The 16,744-nt window shown below is 42.7% G+C and overlaps 6 protein-coding genes across 12 annotated transcripts; 2 read left to right on the top strand and 4 right to left on the bottom strand.

Moving 5' to 3' along the window:
• Window positions 1-749: 749 nt before the first annotated feature.
• On the bottom strand, window positions 750-2,737 carry qkr58E-2 (quaking related 58E-2). The gene is made up of 4 exons (XM_017172145.3): window positions 2,064-2,737; window positions 1,372-2,002; window positions 1,206-1,306; window positions 750-1,132 (listed from the first exon to the last, which is right to left on the bottom strand). The coding sequence occupies exons 1-4, from the start codon at window positions 2,320-2,322 to the stop codon at window positions 891-893; spliced, it is 1,233 nt and encodes a 410-aa protein (XP_017027634.1). The 5' UTR covers window positions 2,323-2,737; the 3' UTR covers window positions 750-890.
• Window positions 2,738-2,941: 204 nt separating this feature from the next.
• On the top strand, window positions 2,942-5,958 carry qkr58E-1 (quaking related 58E-1). Of its 5 annotated transcripts, none has more exons than XM_017172068.3 (5): window positions 2,949-3,394; window positions 3,456-3,960; window positions 4,026-4,127; window positions 4,321-4,502; window positions 5,315-5,958. In XM_017172068.3, the coding sequence occupies exons 1-5, from the start codon at window positions 3,139-3,141 to the stop codon at window positions 5,458-5,460; spliced, it is 1,191 nt and encodes a 396-aa protein (XP_017027557.1). In that variant the 5' UTR covers window positions 2,949-3,138; the 3' UTR covers window positions 5,461-5,958. The 5 variants fall into 5 exon arrangements, with proteins under 5 accessions (XP_017027559.1, XP_017027557.1, XP_070140663.1 ...); XM_070284562.1 differs by having other exon boundaries at window positions 2,952-3,394; window positions 4,318-4,451; window positions 4,550-5,457; XM_070284561.1 differs by having other exon boundaries at window positions 2,952-3,394; window positions 4,318-4,451; window positions 4,547-5,457.
• A 113-nt stretch (window positions 5,959-6,071) lies between these two features.
• PolE4 (DNA polymerase epsilon subunit 4) lies at window positions 6,072-6,927 on the bottom strand. The gene is made up of 2 exons (XM_017172072.3): window positions 6,640-6,927; window positions 6,072-6,583 (listed from the first exon to the last, which is right to left on the bottom strand). Exons 1-2 carry the CDS (start codon window positions 6,818-6,820, stop codon window positions 6,297-6,299), a joined length of 468 nt encoding a protein of 155 aa, XP_017027561.1. The 5' UTR covers window positions 6,821-6,927; the 3' UTR covers window positions 6,072-6,296.
• A 164-nt stretch (window positions 6,928-7,091) lies between these two features.
• qkr58E-3 (quaking related 58E-3) lies at window positions 7,092-9,524 on the top strand. 3 transcript variants are annotated; one of them, XM_070284563.1, is made up of 6 exons: window positions 7,092-7,341; window positions 7,399-7,520; window positions 7,580-7,944; window positions 8,010-8,099; window positions 8,246-8,331; window positions 8,384-8,589. In XM_070284563.1, exons 1-6 carry the CDS (start codon window positions 7,188-7,190, stop codon window positions 8,401-8,403), a joined length of 837 nt encoding a protein of 278 aa, XP_070140664.1. In that variant the 5' UTR covers window positions 7,092-7,187; the 3' UTR covers window positions 8,404-8,589. The 3 variants fall into 3 exon arrangements, with proteins under 3 accessions (XP_070140664.1, XP_070140665.1, XP_017027560.1); XM_070284564.1 differs by having other exon boundaries at window positions 7,093-7,341; window positions 8,390-8,586; XM_017172071.3 differs by lacking the exon at window positions 8,384-8,589 and adding an exon at window positions 8,662-9,524 and having other exon boundaries at window positions 7,094-7,341.
• Window positions 9,525-10,694: 1,170 nt separating this feature from the next.
• Window positions 10,695-11,326, bottom strand: VepD (Ventrally-expressed protein D). Its single transcript, XM_017172073.3, has 2 exons — window positions 11,251-11,326; window positions 10,695-11,190 (listed from the first exon to the last, which is right to left on the bottom strand). Exon 2 carries the CDS (start codon window positions 11,188-11,190, stop codon window positions 10,945-10,947), a length of 246 nt encoding a protein of 81 aa, XP_017027562.1. The 5' UTR covers window positions 11,251-11,326; the 3' UTR covers window positions 10,695-10,944.
• A 262-nt stretch (window positions 11,327-11,588) lies between these two features.
• On the bottom strand, window positions 11,589-16,437 carry LOC108078004 (uncharacterized). The gene is made up of 3 exons (XM_017171558.2): window positions 16,155-16,437; window positions 12,575-12,838; window positions 11,589-12,507 (listed from the first exon to the last, which is right to left on the bottom strand). Exons 1-3 carry the CDS (start codon window positions 16,207-16,209, stop codon window positions 12,149-12,151), a joined length of 678 nt encoding a protein of 225 aa, XP_017027047.1. The 5' UTR covers window positions 16,210-16,437; the 3' UTR covers window positions 11,589-12,148.
• Between the last annotated feature and the right edge of the window lie 307 nt (window positions 16,438-16,744).

The following is a 16,744-nucleotide window of genomic DNA, read 5'->3' as shown; positions in this document are numbered from 1 at the left end:
AAAAAGCCTCCTCTTCGAAAAAAACGTAAACATAAATATGTATGCATGTACGTAAGTGTGAAAAATGGATTTAAACAAAAATGGGAGAAAGTGGGAAATGGGAGAGCGGGAGATGAAGAAAGCAAAAGGATTAAGCGACTGCCACTGCGGCGGGCGGGGGATACATACGTACAGGTGTATACATAAATGGAGATATATTCTGTGATATAAACTAAAAGTCAATGAAACGTAGGATAATAGTGTTAATAATGTAATAAAATACGATAAAACAAAACAAGGACTTCTGGCTTGACTGGGACCATCCCTGAATTCGATTTCCCGACTTCTTTTCCTCTCTATTCTTCCTATTTCTTCTTCCAAATGCTCGCAGAGCTCAACACACTCAGATTCAAAGGTTCCCAGGTTCTCAGATCCTCGCCTCGGAGGAGGAGTGCTTGCATGTGTGCGCGTGTGTGTTGGGTTGGGTGGGTCCTTGCTTGTTGTTTGGGTGTTGGGTGGTGTTCTTGTTGTTGTTGTTCATGTTGAGAAGGTTGAGGTGTTCGTCTCTTCCTCAGAGCATTCGTCTACTTAGGCTAGTTTCTTAAACATACATTTACTCATTCGTTTCGTTTTCGGTTTCCTTTCTGCCGAAATCCTGGTGAAATTAATGCATGACAAGTTTCCAATGTTCTCATTGTGGCTACATCTACCTTTGGAGCAGTGTGTGGGGTGGGTGGATGTGGATGCGGGCGGGACTGGGGCTGGGGCTAGAGCCGGGCCTGCTGTGGCTGTGTGCATGTGGGATGGGTGTGACGGATGAGCGTGAATCCTTCCGGATGCGACATTAATGGTGGTGAGGAATAGTTGAACAAACAGCGAACGGCAGCGGGCGGTACATCCTCCCATCTGTATTATTTCTTGACAAACTGATAGGGGGCAGCGGGACGGTAGCGCATGTTGGGCGGCACAGCGCCGCCGATGCCACCACCAGTGGTGGCCACGATGCTGTTGGCCATAATCCCGCCGCCGGCATTGCCCATCCCGGCATTCCGTCCATTGAAACTGGCCGCACTGACAACCATTCCAGGTGGCGAGGCTCGCACAATGGCCTGTGGTGGCAAGGTGGTGTGCATGGCATTGCCCCGTTGGGCGGCTACGAGAACGACGGAATGCAATTATAATCTATGAAGAACCTGTGCTGAATGAGGCTCCCTCTGCGTACTCACCTGGCACATAGGGTTTTGGCTGGTGGTAGGCGTTGTTGTGTGAGCGAAAGTAGACAGTCTCCTCGTTGTGGCGATAGTGCGATTGTTGCTGAAACTTTTGTCTGCCGGAGAATCATAGAAATTAATTAATCCATCAACCTTTAGAGGCCATAGATCTTGAACCCACCTGTAGTTGCCGCCGGAGCGCTGGTTGGCATTGCCATTGTTGCCGCCGGGTCCAGCCGCTCCTCCATTTCCTCCGTTCCCACCACCAGCATTGCCACCGCCACCACCTCCTCCGACGCCGCCGCCGCCGCCAGCGTTGGCAGCTGCATTCGACTGCTGCTGCAGCTGGCGAAGCGTCAGCTTCTTGGCCGCCTCCGGGTCCTCCATGAGCTCCCTGTACTGCTCCTGGCGGATATCGTCGTGCTTGTCCGGTGTGAGGTAGCGCCGGATCTCGGCCAGGGCGTAGGCCACACGGGCGTACGCCTCGGCTGGCGGGGCAATGGTGGACACCTCAACGTGCAGCGGAAGATTCAGGTGGGCGTATTTGGCGTCTGCAGAGTTGCGCAGCTCCTCCTCGCGGGCGCGGTCCTTCATCGAGAAGCGACCGAGTATGACAATCTTGCACTGCGTCTCCTCCTGGAGGCGACGCAGCGAGTTGCCCTTGGGGCCAAGCAGCTTGCCCACATAGTTGAACTTCTTGTCCTTGATGGGCACGTGAACCTTCTGCGACAGCTTGATGGTACGCTGCTGGTACACATCGGCGTACTGGTCTCTCGTGGGGATGCGTCCGTTCAGCTGCACCCGCTCTAGGGCTGTGATCAGAGCAAAACGTGGTCACTTTGAGATAACAGGTCACCGGATCGAATCAATTACCTTCGTCAATCAGCTTCACCGCCAGGGGGAAGTGATTCTCCATGCGCGACCTCTCCGTCATGAGCTCCTGCATGTACTTTTGGATCGCCGGCGCGGGCTGGCCCCTCTCGCCATCCGCATTGGCATTGTGTTCGGTCTCGTGCTCCCCGTTGCTGGTGCCGCTGCTGCCCGTCGCCACAGCTCCGGGCGCCGAGGAAGCCGCCGCCGCCGCCACCACTACGGCGGATGACCCTGGCACACGCATTCCGTTTTCCGCCATTTGTCCTGACTTTGGGTCGCTCAGGTGCCGAGTCGCGTGTTTTCCGTTTGCGAACAGTGGGGTCGCGATTGCAGTCGATTCGATTAGCTTGCCAAGTGTGCGACTTTCAGCCTTCCCAGTGGCCCTAATTTTTCTCTCTTTTCCAAGTGTGTATTTTATTCGTATATTTTACTATGTTAGCGGCGCGGTATGGCAACTCCGGGCTCTTGGGATGGCTCTCGTGCTTCGACAGCGTGCTGTTACGCGCAATCGTGGGCGGCCGCGTAATCGATAGCGCCAGCGATGGAACACAGCACTTAACAGTTTTCAAGCCAAATACGTTTTTTTAATAATAAATTACGTTTTTTTTTTAGTAATTTCTTCTTTTTTTTAATTCTTGAAAGATGTGGTCGTAGTTTAAGTCGGAACTGACATTCAATATTTCCAAGGCCTGCTACCTTACGGAACGGTTGCTCCATCGACTTTAAAAGTCGAACTATTGCGGTGCATCGCGATATGTCGCACAAAATCTTGTTTGCCAAATATGTCACATGAAAAATAAATCCTGAATATTATTTCAATTTTATTTTTAATCAGGTTATTCCCTTTAATTGAAAATATCGGTTAAATATAGCTATTTCTGGCTAGGGATGGAGAAAAATCGATGTGGCGATACTTGATAAATATCGATTACACCCCTGTTGGCACTGGTGTTTCTCCACCTCTAACTGGCTACCACATACATATTTTTCAGCAGCTACTTCGCAAAGAATTTTTTTCCTAACAGTGGGACGTTTCTGCAAATTTCTACTTCCGGACACTATACGCAACACAGGCATGCCGCGCGACTACGACAGGGACTACAATGAGGACGCCGCAGACTACAAGCGGAAGCGACGCGACGAGGAGCCAGCGGCGACCGGTGCTCCGGAGACTCCCGAGGCGGATGGCGGCGGTCACAACACCAGCCATGCCGCCCTCCGGGACACGCCCCAATTGAACGAGAAGACGAACGCGTACCTGCAAGAGTGCCTTCTGGAGAAGAAGACGCTCGAGAAGAAACACATAATCACCAAGCGCCTGCTCGATGACGGTGAGTTTTCCCCTCGGACACGTAAGACACCCCGGATCTAATCGATTTTGCCCGCTCGCAGAGGTCGAGAAGATCTTGGTTAGCGGTCGCATACCCAAGCCCGAGATCTATGCCAACGTGTACAGTGAGAAGCCCATTCGCGTGGCACAGAAGGTGCTGTTCCCCATCAAAGAGTACCCCAAGTTCAACTTCGTGGGCAAGATTCTGGGTCCCAAGGGCAATACACTGCGCCAGCTGCAGGAGGAAACGATGTGCAAAATGGTGGTGATGGGTCGCAACTCGATGCGCGACCACGGCAAGGAGGAGGAGCTGCGCAGCTCGGGCAATCCCAAGTATGCGCATCTCAGCCGGGACCTGCATGTAGAGATATCGACGGTAGCTCCCCCGGCGGAGGCCTATCACAGGATCAGCTATGCGCTGGGCGAGATCCGCAAGTTCATGATCCCCGATGCGAACGACGACATTCGCCTGGAGCAGCTGCGCGAGATGGACGGCAAGGAGCGCATGTACAAGAAGTCTCACCACTATTCCAAGTCCTACGGCGAACACGGCGCCTACAGTTCTCGGTAAGATCGTCTATTTTCTGAGCGAATTTTTTTATTTGGTTACTGAGGATTTCGTCTCGTCACAGCACTCCACCTCCTGCTTCCTCCAAGCCCAAAGTATATTCTATTCTGGAGAAGGCACGATATGTGATGGACGATCCCAACTATGGCATCGTTAAGACGCACAGGTTGGATAAGCTAATAGATCCTTTCAATTGCCCTCGCAGAAGACATTGAGTTAATATCATCCTTTCATCCGTCATGCATGGTGTCTAAATACTTGAATTCTTAGAAAGAAAACAATTTCTCTGCTAGGGCAAACAAAGGTTCAGATTCCGAGAGCACTCTTTCACTCTAAAATATCAAATATCATTCCAGTAGATCCCGGGACCACGAGCTGTACGACCATCATGGAGAATACGATCGCTATGCCACACCGCCGCCACAGACATCGAAGCACTCGAGCCACCACGCCCAGTACGACAGCAGCTCCTATGAGCGCGACTACCGGCGTGAGTACCACCCCCACTCGTCCTCCTCTTCCTATGCAGCGGCCTATTCAGGTAAGCTATCCAGCGTTTTACATAAATTAATCTCTATCCCTCAGCAGGAATGTAAAAAAAAATAACAAAACAAAAAAAGAAAAATAGCAAATAAATCGTTTAAACTCAACTCAACGCGAAACAAGAAGAAAAATTAAACGCAAATCGAAAAAAATACAATATTTCTATATTCAACTAAGCGACGAAATTGAAAATGCCTAAAAACAGAAACCGCCATGAAACCGCGTACCAAAATTATGATAAACGGACGGCAACCCATCCCACTTTAACGAGATTTTAAATGCACTATGCCTGAACAGAGGCGAGATCAACTAAAACTAAACTGAACAGCCACAAATATTAAATCATCTTCATTAATTGGACGACTACTAACAAGCCCACAAGCAAGAAGCAAGAGCAAAAAATAATCGACAAAACAATCAAATTATTTCAACTCACACCTTTGCCAAAACCAATTCATGAAACTTCATCCAAAAAAAGAAACCCCAATAAATATTCGTACAACTAAAATCCCAACTGTGATAAATCAATATTCAGACAACACAAATTGATGCAAAGTTTGTGCAATATATATATTTTTTTTAATATTTGAAATGTGAAAATAAAAATAGTACAACTTTTCGTAGGGTGTAGTGCATTCAAAACCGGTTAAACAATTTATTTTCTTTTTTCACAATGTATATATTAAATATGCTAAGCAACAGAAAACAAAAAAAAACAAAAAATAATAATTACAAAACAAAAAAAAAAAAGCACCAGAGACAAAAACAATTTTTAAATCTAAACAACAAATAAAATTCTTTTCAAAATAGCAAAACCAAGCAACGGTCGTTCATCATCGTCATATCGACCAACCACCTCGGGCTCGGGATCACATTCATCTGCTCACTACGAAACTGGATCCCGATCTCGTGAAAGCGTGCGTTATCGCTCGGCTCCATATCCGAAAATACGTTAACCCATCGATTTACCAATATCCCAAGAAACCCCCCAACTCTAACCCCAACAACAACTACAACAACAACAACAACAACCATAACTAATCAAAGTTAAGCCTAAAGAATAAAACTATATTGAAAACAAATTATCGAAAAATGTTTAAAGTCAACAAATCCAACCTATGCACACCTATTAAATATACTATCTATAAAAATAAAACAAAAAATCAAATGCAAACCTAAGTTTCTATTTCAATTGTTATCCAAATATTCAAATTGTGTTTAAATGAAATAATCATCAATACAACAAACTTTATCCTCGAAATCATTGTATAAAAAAAAGAGAAAGAAAAACAAACAAATCCTAAAAACAAATACGAAAGAGAACAAAAAACACAAACGAAAATCCCCAAAACAATTAATTAATCAATGCGTAATGTTAGTCTAAGCTTTGGAAATATTGTTTCATATGATTATGGAGATAAAACCAACAATAAAACATAAAGAAATCACAGATATATGCCCAACGACGACAAAGTAAGTATTGCAAACACGATTCAGCAGCAGTTCAACTACAAATTAAACAAATTCCCGGCTTCGTTACAATTCCCACGATTAAAAAAAAAAAGAGTATTGTGAAACGTCCAACGTTGTCGCTTATGATTATTTCTTTTAATTTGTTTGTTTTTGTGAGTCGACCATTGTTTTACAACTTAAATATTATTTTTAATTTTAAATCATTAGGCTGAATACAACAGAACATGTTTCCAGCAAAAGTATCCCCAAATAAATACAATTATGAAATAATCGTGTTTTACTCGGGGTGTTTATGGATATAACTTAATTTAGAGTTGGTTCAAAAGTTCATGGCTCCATCTAGGAACAACAGGCTGTCCACAGCCGATATGGCCATTTCCACGTCCCGCTTTTGAATGGTTTTCTTCTTGGACTGGACGGTGTACGTATAGGATTCCCTGGCCAATGAGGCAACGAAAAGTTCCACGGCTCTGGTCACTGCAAACACAGCCTCATTGTTGGCAACTTGCATATCCGGATCCAGCTTCATTATGTTCCGTATGCGAGCCATTGGCAGTTGTGTCATCTTGGCCTCGTGTTCAGGGCTTGTTTTCTCCCCATTTGTTACTGTTTAAGATCGGCAATTATGATTTAAACTTTATTTAATGGTAAACAGAACTCACCCGGCTTGTCTGTAGCCTTTTCGGTGGCAGCTTCCTTTGGGGGATTCTCTTCCGAATCCTCTATCACTTCGGTGGGCTCATCAGCTTCCACTTGCTCCACTGCCTCCGTCTCCATGACTTGCCCGAGCTCCAAGTCTTGTTCTTCGGAGAATTCATGCTGGAAAAGGTCTTCGCTCGCCATTGTTTATTGCGAACAAAATAAATGTAAATTCCACGCTTTAGAGATGAGCAGCCAGAAAGCCGCGAAAAGTATCGATAGTTCAATGACTTGGCAACTCTGTTTAGCGTAACCCTGGCAGAGCCGCGAAAGTTTATTTTTATCAGGGAACTAAATAAAACATATTCTTTATAAAAAACTTGTATATTACTTTTTTTTTAAGGATATCAATAATATTTGTATTCAACTACAAATAACACAAATCGTTGTAAGCGTGTAGTTTTCCATCCCTGGCTTTGAACGCGACTGGCAACCCTACTGACAACTTTGCACTATTATACATACAGTTTTCCAAATTTCGTGAGATTGAAAGAAAAAATTAGCGCTTAAAATGGAAGGAACTGCAGAGTTTACTGAAAAACCAGTTACCCACGATCATCAGCCGCGTCTTAATGAGGTGGCCCAGAAGTTCTTGGCGGATCTGGACGAGGAGCGCCAGCGTCTGTCCGCCGAGTTCCCTCTTTGCGCATTGCTAATCGACGAAGGTAAATCTTGATCCAAAGAATCTTATAAGAAAGTAAGTAAAACATCCTTTTTTGCAGCTGTGGATCGCGTTTACTGCACTGGCCGCATTCCGGGCAAAGAATTCTATGCCGATGTCTACAAGCAGAAGCCCATGAAGATAACCCAGAAGGTCTTTGTGCCTGTCAAGCAGTACCCGAAGGTGAGTTACAAGCCGCGAATCTGCAGTTACCCATTAATAATTCCGATATGTTGCTGCAGTTCAACTTCACTGGCAAGATTCTGGGCCCCAAAGGCAACTCCCTGCGTCGCCTGCAGGATGAGACTCAGTGCAAGATCGCCATCAAGGGTCGCACCTCGATCCGTGATCGGGCCAAGGAGGAGCAGTTGCGCAACTGTGGTGATCCGCGATATGCCCACTTGCAGAAGGACCTCTTTCTGGAGGTCAGCACTGTGGCCACGCCGGCCGAGTGCTATGCTCGCATTGCTTATGCCCTTGCCGAGATTCGTAAGTATCTAATTCCAGACAAGAACGACGAAGTGTCACACGAGCAGCTGCGCGAGTTGATGGAAATGGATCCCGAGTCGGCCAAGAACATACATGGACCCAATTTAGAGGCTTACAGGTAAGACGGAGACATCCTCGATCTTATAAAATCATGTAGTTTTATTGCTTATTGTTATTTTACAGATCCGTATTTGATAAAAAGTTCGGTGGCAGCAGCAACGGAGCCCCCAAGTTCATCAATTTGATCAAGAGAGCTGCGGAAAATCCGCCTGAGTAAGTTACTTGTAAAGTATAATTTTGTATAATTTACATGCACCCACCGGGATAACATGACCAAAGAGTTGACGCGTCTGAAAAGAGACTTAATCCTTATAGCCAACTTGCCTTGACATATTCACTGACATGGTTGTTGTTTATAGAGTTGACGAGGCGGAGGAGGCGGCCTACGAATACGAGCACCGTTTGCCCCCCAAGCGCGCACCCACGGGCTATGAGTACAGCAAACGTAAGTGGCATGACCAAGCATGATTTTTTGCCCTCTAGCTACATTTTTTCAGCCTTAGATCTACATATATAATTATATCTATTAGATCCCTTCTTTCCATCCTCATTGCATTCACTCCATTTATTTATGGGGCACAGCACTTTGAATGGGTTTCCTTGGGATAGATTGTAGCAACACAGAACCAGTGAATGAACGAGAAATGCTTCTCAATGCAAATAACATAATTTACTAGAAAAATTTTCAAAATAAACTAAAATATCTTTATTCTAATGATCGATAAACTTTTTTAAATAATAACTGACTAAAAATAATAATGAACAAATTTTATAGCACGTCCATCAATAATATCAGCAAACGCAGCGGCATATAAACGACCATATCCTGACATGAAACGTATGCGCGAACCGCCCATCAAGTCCTATAAGCCCAATCCGTATTCCATACTCAAAAAATATAAATAATAGTAGCGAGCTGCACCGATCGCGGCTCCGGTTGATTCCACCGCATACCGCTATAAACGATAACAAAGGACGATGTTTATGATTATAAAAAAAGCCCTGCTGAGAACAATATTACACATAATAAATCCATAAAAGAATCTTGGCCTAACAAGAAGAAACGTTAATTTTGAAGTAATTCTCACAAGAAGAAACGTTAAATTTGAAGTAATTCTATGAATGAATAATGTAATAATGCGTTCTCACGCTATAAAATCGAAAGAATATAACTTTAATCCTTAATTTATAATTTCCATAAACCAATCTGAACTGTTGGCGTCCACGCCATCAGGTCATAAGTCCAATATATACTACAATTACTGTCATAATAGTGATTGATGATTGAGTTTTTAATTATTCACTATTCTTGATGAAATAAAAGAATTAAATAATCACTGTCCAAGCAGAGCCAATTATAATCGGTTCAATTGAATAACCCCATCCTGCCCATACTTATTTATACTCATGTCACCTAGCAGTAGAAGCAAGATATCTCTGTGAAATAAATAAATACCGAATGGAATAATCACATTGTTCAATTGAAACCGAATAACTCCAGATGATTAAGAGTCCATTTTGGAAATCAAAAACATTAAAAGGCGTTTTAAAACTAAGTTAATAAAACATTATGAATTTATAAACAAGAAATAAAGAAAATACAATAAACTATTAAAGCTCATGCTATTCAAATATTAATTCTTATTTGTACTCTTTTTTTTTATTATTTGCCAGAACTAACAGATGGGTAAGTAACCTTTTCTATAAAATATTACCAACAAAATGATATGTTAATAAATGTGAACAAAAAAAAAAATACTTCGCATTTGTTTTTCTCTTACGGAATGTAGTTTCTAGCATATTTATTGACCGCTTACTCTAATCGGCTCAGTTATGGATAATGTTTAGGGACCTCTAGCCTGGGGGACCTATAAGATGCATATCAGGGATATCCCCTGTCTAACGTGGTAAGATTATGCGTGGTGTTCTTTTTAATAGATTGACGTGGCTAAATCAATACGCCTGTCAACGCTGATTAAGAATATTTTTACTGTTAACCCCTACTTTGCCGAAGATGCTTTACTTTCTTGTTATACTTTATAATTAAAGACACGAGTTGCCAAAACTATTTTGCTTTATCAAAATTAACTAAATAAACAATACAATTTGTTAAATATATCGAAAGTTCAGGAAGTGGATGCTTAAAAGGAGGCTCTAGAGGGCTTTTGTTTAAAAAGAGTTTCGAGGAGCGTCAGTCTGTGGAGGAAAAATATTTAATTTTTAAGCTCATTTTATGGAAATTCGACTTACATATGTTAAACCTATTAACATTGATTCCCTCCATTCATTTTCTGACAAATTGGGCGTGCCTTGTGTTTAGGGCTAGTAGTAATTTTGCAAGCCTGTGGAGAAAGTTTCGTCAGAAAAAACCCTTTCTTAGGGAAAGGTAGAACTTACTAGGCGGCGGTATCTATCCTTTATATGTTCGGGCAGGCAGTTCCAAGCTCGGGCTGCCTTCGAGACAAGCTCCCTCGGCATAAGGCCACAGTTTTTCTTTCGAAAAGCTCGAAGGAAATTCAAGTAACCATTATTAGTAACAGGTCCCGGTTTGCTGCATTTTTTACGTGCCATCCTTTTGTTGCAAGCCGACTTCCGTTTCGGCTTTCTGCAGGCCTTATCCTGGTTTAAATCATTAGTTAAAATCGATTAGTAAAAGCTTTACACGTTTTTTCCTCTGAATAATGTAAGGAAATAAGCTAAAAACTTTGAAATATTTTAAATATAACTTAAATAAAGAAAATTCTCTAGGTTTTTAGATATTTGTACATTAACCATAATGGTTGTTTGTAGTTTCACTCACCATATTCACCATATTGTCAATGTAAAATTTCACACTTAAAAATTTTTTGTTTACTAAACTGAAAAGTATTTGTAAAATGTTACTGGAGATTTTGATGTTTACTGTATTGAAACTGAATTACGAATGATGTTCTGCTAGGTCAAAGCATAGTTGACACAACAGCAGAAGGATCCAAAGCCTACTTATAATGAAAAAAAATTATAAAATTGTAAAGATAGCAATATTTTTATTTAACTAGTTTCGGTATCTTTGAGATCTTTAACAATGATATTGTATGGTTCCTCCAGTAAAGCTAGCAATCCAAATTTGTCTCTTTAGATCGTTTTGATGGGCTTTTGTGGTGTCTTCTTGCCTCTCGAGGCGCTGGAGTATTCTTTGGTAGACCTCCAGGGCTGTCTGGGTTTTGCCACAACGACTCTGGCCACAGGCAGAGTCTTCTGAGAAATGGGGCTCCCCAGCGTAGGAATCTTCGAATAAAGCGGGACCCTCACTTTGCGGTATCATCTAAGACGAGGAGAGCTAAGTTTAGGCTTGCTATAGTATTCCTGAACAGATTGAACTTACCTTGGCTGTGCTGGGCGCTGATTTCTTCCGCTGACTAGATGTGTGTGTCCTGATCGCTGTTTAGCCGACGACTGAGTGAAATTCTCGCCTGGGGCTTGTGCCACCGCCACCACCATTCACCACACCACCCTTAGGAGCCGCCATATGGCTGGCAGGCCCTACACATATTGCGGAATTCCTCCGCCTCCGCCGACGTTGCAGCTGCAGGATACAGCAGGACACAGCGCTTTGTTGTCCCTCTTGCGCGCGTGTGTCGTGTGTGTGTGTTTGTGTGTTTGTGTGTTTCCCCATGCGCCAGGGAATCCTGGCCCGACCCGCCGCCTGCATATAGGGGTGGATTTCATTGAATGGTTTCAGCTGGGTCTATAGCAGCTCTAGTTTATTTCTGTTTCAGTTTTACATTCGACAAAATTACATACACTGCTCAAATCCGTTCATATATAGTATATGGTAAGTATCCCTCACAATGATTCGTTAAGCCACTTGTTATCGCATTTTGTTCCGCTAAGTTAAAATCAATTATGTACTAATCTGTCGATTCATTAAGCGCACGACTAAAGCAATCACACTAGGCTAATTCGTATAGCGTTTCTAAATTCAAGTACAAGTTACTCTTCAACGGAGTCTATAAACATGGCTATCGAGTTTGGAAGTAGAGGAAGCAGAGTTGGAAGTGGAATTCAAATAATCTCTATAGCTCTAGGAAGTTTGCTTCCCCGCAAAGATCGGGTTTCCTATATATATTATACATTAACAAAGCAACACCTAACTTAATACGCCAAAAGCCATCAATTCGCCTCGTTTCTCCTCGACTGCATCCCTCGTCAAGCTCATCTGTTGCAGTGCGCATCCCCGCCGGTGGTGCTGATTTTAAGAGGGCTCTTGAACTTGGCCCGCTTCAGAAAAGGGCAGAGGACACTGACAGTTGGAGCGGAGCCAAGATCAATGCCAGCAGCAAGAGGCCAATGTCCCGGCCTATGGGCGCCGAATCGTTGGCGGGTGAGGGTGTTACAGCCGCTGCAGGTACTGTAGATGGAGCCGGGGTGCTTGGCTCTGGACCAAAACGGATGGTCACCTTGTGTCGTATATCCGACGAGGCATTGGCGCTGCACGAAAATCGCTGCTCCGTGCCATTGGAGCTGTTCAGGGGCACGGTCAGGGTGAACTGGTTGTCCAGGCCGTATATATTATTCACTATGGTTTTGCCGGTGGTGACGACAACGCCGTCCTTGTACCAGAGGATGACATGGTGGGCGGCTTTCGAAAAAAGGTAAAACCAGTAATGCTTCAGTTTTATGAGATGATTTTGTTGTCTGGGACTCACCATCGTAATTCTTCACAGGACATTCCAGCTTGACACTGGTGGCATTGGCAGCCACATAGATGGTCACCTCCTTTTGCTCAAAGTAAGGATCTGGAATCTTGGGACCTGCCGTGGACTTGGCCAGATTTCCCGGTGCTCGCTGCGAATCATCATCCTCGTATTCACCGTAGTCCGGGCTGGCCTCACCGGCTGCTTGGGCAGTGACTCCTCCTCCGCCACCGCCTCCAGATTTGGCTGGGAGTGCCTCCGGCAAGGTCAGCACACCTGGGAATAAATTGTAATTAGCCGACGGGCAAACACACACAGACACACATTGTATTATGCATTGAAAAGCACTCCAGAAGGTGCCATCGCCTTCCCAGATTTCCGTGTCTGGCGATAGTTTCGCAGCCTAAGCCCCAAAGGCCCCCGAGAAGGCAGCAGCAGCATAAAACCATTAACGAGAGAGAATACGGAATAGCCGGGGCCAAGCCCCTATTCCATTTTCCCAGGGAGCGTGTCAACGCCCATTCTGGAGTGATATGATGGGTACAACTCCCGGTTGGAGGTCAGGTCACGGAACGGCATTCTTTTCGGGAATACTACTCAGCATATGCAGGCACACACACACACACACACTCACTCACCGATATTTCAGGGGGTATATGTATGTATCTGGATTTGAATTTGGTTTTGTATTTGGCCCAAGGATGTTGTACATTCGGTTGCGTCATTTGCACGTTTAGCGCATTGCTTAATGGCTGCGAAAATTGCCAATTTGCCATATATAATTCGTATGTTTATGGGTATGCCGTACTCCTTGGCGTGGGTGTGTGTGTGTGTGTCTGCTTATATGTATGTATATATTTGTGTTTGGGCCAAAGTTATTAGTTTTGTTTACACTCTCGTTAGGAAAAATGAGGAGACATTGGCAGACATGTCGGGACACCTTTCTTAGCCTTGGCGTAGTTACTAGCCGTCCCCTTCTTGTGTTTGCCCGGAAAGCGAAATTCGGGTCAGCGGAAAGTGAGGGATGATTTAATCTTCTTGACTCATAAAACTCTGTAGATCAAGTTCAGTTTATTAACGGTGGCTCTGCAGGGTGTCCAGAAGTGAGGAGCCCGAAAGTATGCCTCAGAAATTGATTAGAAATTAAGATGAAATGGGATATAATCTAAAAGATTAACTATTAATGATAATAATAACAGGTAAGCACCTATAAAAAGTCTCGCTTTATGATGGGGTATTATTAGTTCACAGAGTTCCTTATGTATTTAGCAAATTTGTATTGCAAAATATGAGTTTTTGACTGTATTTTTTGTAATTCTTGTATTTGGCAAACAAGTTTTATATTATTTTATATTATATTATAAATAATCATATATCAATAAATGTTAAAAAATTTTTATAATTCTATAATTGTGTTCAGTTCATCCTACTGTATAGTTCTCCTCTGTATATATTTATAGAAAGTTAAAGCCCAACAAGTTAAGGGCAACTTGTCAACTCACATGCCCAACCCCATCGCCATCAACATCATCATGAAATCCCACGCTTCCATTGTCCTCTCAGTATTATAATTAATATCGATAAGCCGCAGAAATAACCCTGGAACGCACGCATGATGCGGCAATTACCTCGCCATATTCTCCTCCATTCGGACAGCTCGGCTACCACAGCTCCCCAGGCCCGCTCCCAGTTGCTTAATTATTCAAGAGCCACTTTAATCAAGTTGATATTTTTAACAATGTGATCATCCCTACCCCATTCCCCCCTTCCATCCTTTTTCCATTTACTGTTCCTCTAATTTCTCTATTTGTAAGCACTGAACAATGCCAGTGCACAGAGAAAAACAGAGGGAAGTGTTGATTTTTTATTTAATAAAATTATTATGTATAAAATTCAGTATCTGAATAGTAGTATTTAAATGTTAAGTAAATAAAATTTAAGTATCGAAACAATTAAAAATGCAAGGTTTTTAAAATTTAATTTGGATCTCTGGCCTTTGGTTTTTTTTCTTGTAATTAATAACATTTTTTATACTGTCATCTGCTAATTATAAATAAGGGTAACGAATTCTTCTTCAGATTTACTATTTATGTAATTAAGATTTCCCAGTATTTTCTCCCAGTGCATACTCATGAGTTAGGAAAGACAAGCCCTGCTTACAAGTGGTTACCAAATTGTCGTCAATTCCATGAATGACACACGTTCTTCCCGACACCACTTCCACTTCCCGCCCATCTTCCAGCCCACGCGCTCTACCCATTTCCATCTCCCAGCCCCCCCTCCCGCTAATAACACCCCGGGCAGCGTTTAAGGAAAACTTTGCCATAAAACTGGCGACCCTTTGAAGCACTTTTTCTTTGATAGTTTTGGGTGGCAGACAAGTGCTTTATGGAGTTTGGAGCCGGTTCCAGTGGCGGGAATGGCGAAAATGCAACCTCTGGTGAATACCTAACCATCCTATTGATGTGAGTGATGAGGCAATACGGGAATTCAATACAATAAATATGTCTTGAATTAAAATATTAATCTTTTAGGATATATAAGCATTACCAGTTGGTTACCTTTTCTGTTATATATTTATTTAATGACTTTGTTTTTAATTTTAGTAGAGAAAACTTAGATTGCTTTTAAAATTTCCAACCAGTTCTAGTTGCAATATGGCAGCTAGCTTAACATTGATCAATCCTACTTTTAACAAGATAATTTATTATTAAGTCCCTCTTTGGCTTTATAAATTTCTTAATTAATTATTTTAGCAATATGTACTGATGAATAATACCTCCCAAAAGTTCCATTACATTACAAACCTTCTCGCTATTGGTATATTTGTATTCCAAAGAGTCGTAAAAAATGTCAATAGATGACTAACTTTTGTGATCTCTTCGATATGCAAATTTATCTCGGAATTTCAAGCTTTTTTTTACTATATTCATGAATCAGTTAATTTCTTTTTTAACACAAAACCCATTGATGACGATGAGCACTGGGGATTCTTATTAATTAATTCACAATTGTCACAATGATTCAACCCTGATCATTTATTTATTCACGCTACTTTTTGCAGATGTGCCAAAGTTATGGATTAATATAGTGATGAGGCAATCCGAGTATCATATGATACTTTAATGGTTTAACATAAGCTGCCATTATTGGGTCAGCGGAAAAGCGGAAAAGCCGAGGAGAGCGGGGGCAAGTGCAATGTAATCCATCGATTGCCTGAGCGCCTGCAACAACCCGTACGTAGGACACGAACACAAGTGCACTAGACTAGGTTTTCGCCCAGGATTATAATCTCCAGATTATGCAAATTAGCTGCCATGAGTGGGTAATAGGAGGCAGCAAACAAACAAGATATTTACAAGTATTTCATTGTGGCCCACGACTCTGAAGAGTGTCTGCGTCTTGAGCCCCTCAAGAGTGCTCTTTTTTATAGAGCCCGCATATGTTTCCGAAACAAAAATCCACAGCACATAAAGATTACGAATTGAATGTAAATTAATTTGTTGCCCGAACTGTTTTTTTTTTAATGGGACTCTCTGTGCGGCAAAAGATGTGAGAGATGGAGAGATGCCGAGATGCAGTCGATTTTTACCTGGAAACTGGACAGATCCGCCGGCGATAAGGAGCAGCAGCCAGAGATGCCTCATTTTTGTCGCTTATTTATGATTGAGAAGTATGCAAATCCCCTGTTTGAAATCCTTTATGCTTTCCTGTTTTCGCGTTCGCTTATGGCCAACTTCGAGGATAAACGGCTGCCGAGACACTGAACTTTGTTTTTGTCGCTAAGGTTTTTTCGTGAGTTGTTTTTTATGTTTTGTTTTTTTTGCGGGCTTTGCGTGGGCTGTGTCGTTTTCGATTCTGTTGTTCGTCGAGGACTGTCGGTGGGAAATAAGAACGGCGATTGCCAACGCCGACGGAGGATATCCAGGTACAGTGGAGCGGGATTACAAGGAACCGGAGATGGTAAGCGAAAAAATTGAGGGAGAATATTGGATTAGGTTTGAGAAAGGAGCTGTAAATGTAAGGAAAAAGCTTACATTCTATTCTAAACCTCTAAAACTGTATTTAGTTTTTTAGATTAATTTTCCGATCAAAACGCAGGATATGCAAATTGCAAAAATATTGCATACTTTTCGCCAGTTAAGAAGTGCGAGTATTTATGGAGATATTTAAATACAGATT

The sequence above is a fragment of the Drosophila kikkawai genome, chromosome 2R (assembly GCF_030179895.1).
Source record: "Drosophila kikkawai strain 14028-0561.14 chromosome 2R, DkikHiC1v2, whole genome shotgun sequence".
NCBI classification, from domain to species: Eukaryota; Metazoa; Arthropoda; class Insecta; order Diptera; family Drosophilidae; genus Drosophila; species Drosophila kikkawai.
Note: the sequence above shows the minus strand (reverse complement) of the source record. Positions and strands in the feature narration are given on the sequence as shown.

Excerpts from the sequence above, each read along its gene's own strand:
- qkr58E-1 (XM_017172067.3), top strand. The coding sequence starts at position 3,139 with ATGCCGCGCGACTACGACAGGGACTACAATGAGGACGCCGCAGACTAC. Across the intron at positions 3,961-4,025 it reads CACGGCGCCTACAGTTCTCG|CACTCCACCTCCTGCTTCCT; the intron begins GTAAGATCGTCT and ends GTCTCGTCACAG. Across the intron at positions 4,128-4,317 it reads GGCATCGTTAAGACGCACAG|TAGATCCCGGGACCACGAGC; the intron begins GTTGGATAAGCT and ends ATATCATTCCAG.
- qkr58E-2 (XM_017172145.3), bottom strand. The coding sequence starts at position 2,322 with ATGGCGGAAAACGGAATGCGTGTGCCAGGGTCATCCGCCGTAGTGGTG. Across the intron at positions 2,003-2,063 it reads GGTGAAGCTGATTGACGAAG|CCCTAGAGCGGGTGCAGCTG; the intron begins GTAATTGATTCG and ends CTCTGATCACAG. Across the intron at positions 1,307-1,371 it reads CGCTCCGGCGGCAACTACAG|ACAAAAGTTTCAGCAACAAT; the intron begins GTGGGTTCAAGA and ends ATTCTCCGGCAG.
- VepD (XM_017172073.3), bottom strand. The coding sequence starts at position 11,190 with ATGATACCGCAAAGTGAGGGTCCCGCTTTATTCGAAGATTCCTACGCT.
- PolE4 (XM_017172072.3), bottom strand. The coding sequence starts at position 6,820 with ATGGCGAGCGAAGACCTTTTCCAGCATGAATTCTCCGAAGAACAAGAC. Across the intron at positions 6,584-6,639 it reads AAAGGCTACAGACAAGCCGG|TAACAAATGGGGAGAAAACA; the intron begins GTGAGTTCTGTT and ends GATCTTAAACAG.
- LOC108078004 (XM_017171558.2), bottom strand. The coding sequence starts at position 16,209 with ATGAGGCATCTCTGGCTGCTGCTCCTTATCGCCGGCGGATCTGTCCAG. Across the intron at positions 12,839-16,154 it reads CGGATCTGTCCAGTTTCCAG|GTGTGCTGACCTTGCCGGAG; the intron begins GTAAAAATCGAC and ends ATTTATTCCCAG. Across the intron at positions 12,508-12,574 it reads TCCTGTGAAGAATTACGATG|CCGCCCACCATGTCATCCTC; the intron begins GTGAGTCCCAGA and ends TTTTTTCGAAAG.
- qkr58E-3 (XM_017172071.3), top strand. The coding sequence starts at position 7,188 with ATGGAAGGAACTGCAGAGTTTACTGAAAAACCAGTTACCCACGATCAT. Across the intron at positions 7,342-7,398 it reads CGCATTGCTAATCGACGAAG|CTGTGGATCGCGTTTACTGC; the intron begins GTAAATCTTGAT and ends CCTTTTTTGCAG. Across the intron at positions 7,521-7,579 it reads CTGTCAAGCAGTACCCGAAG|TTCAACTTCACTGGCAAGAT; the intron begins GTGAGTTACAAG and ends ATGTTGCTGCAG.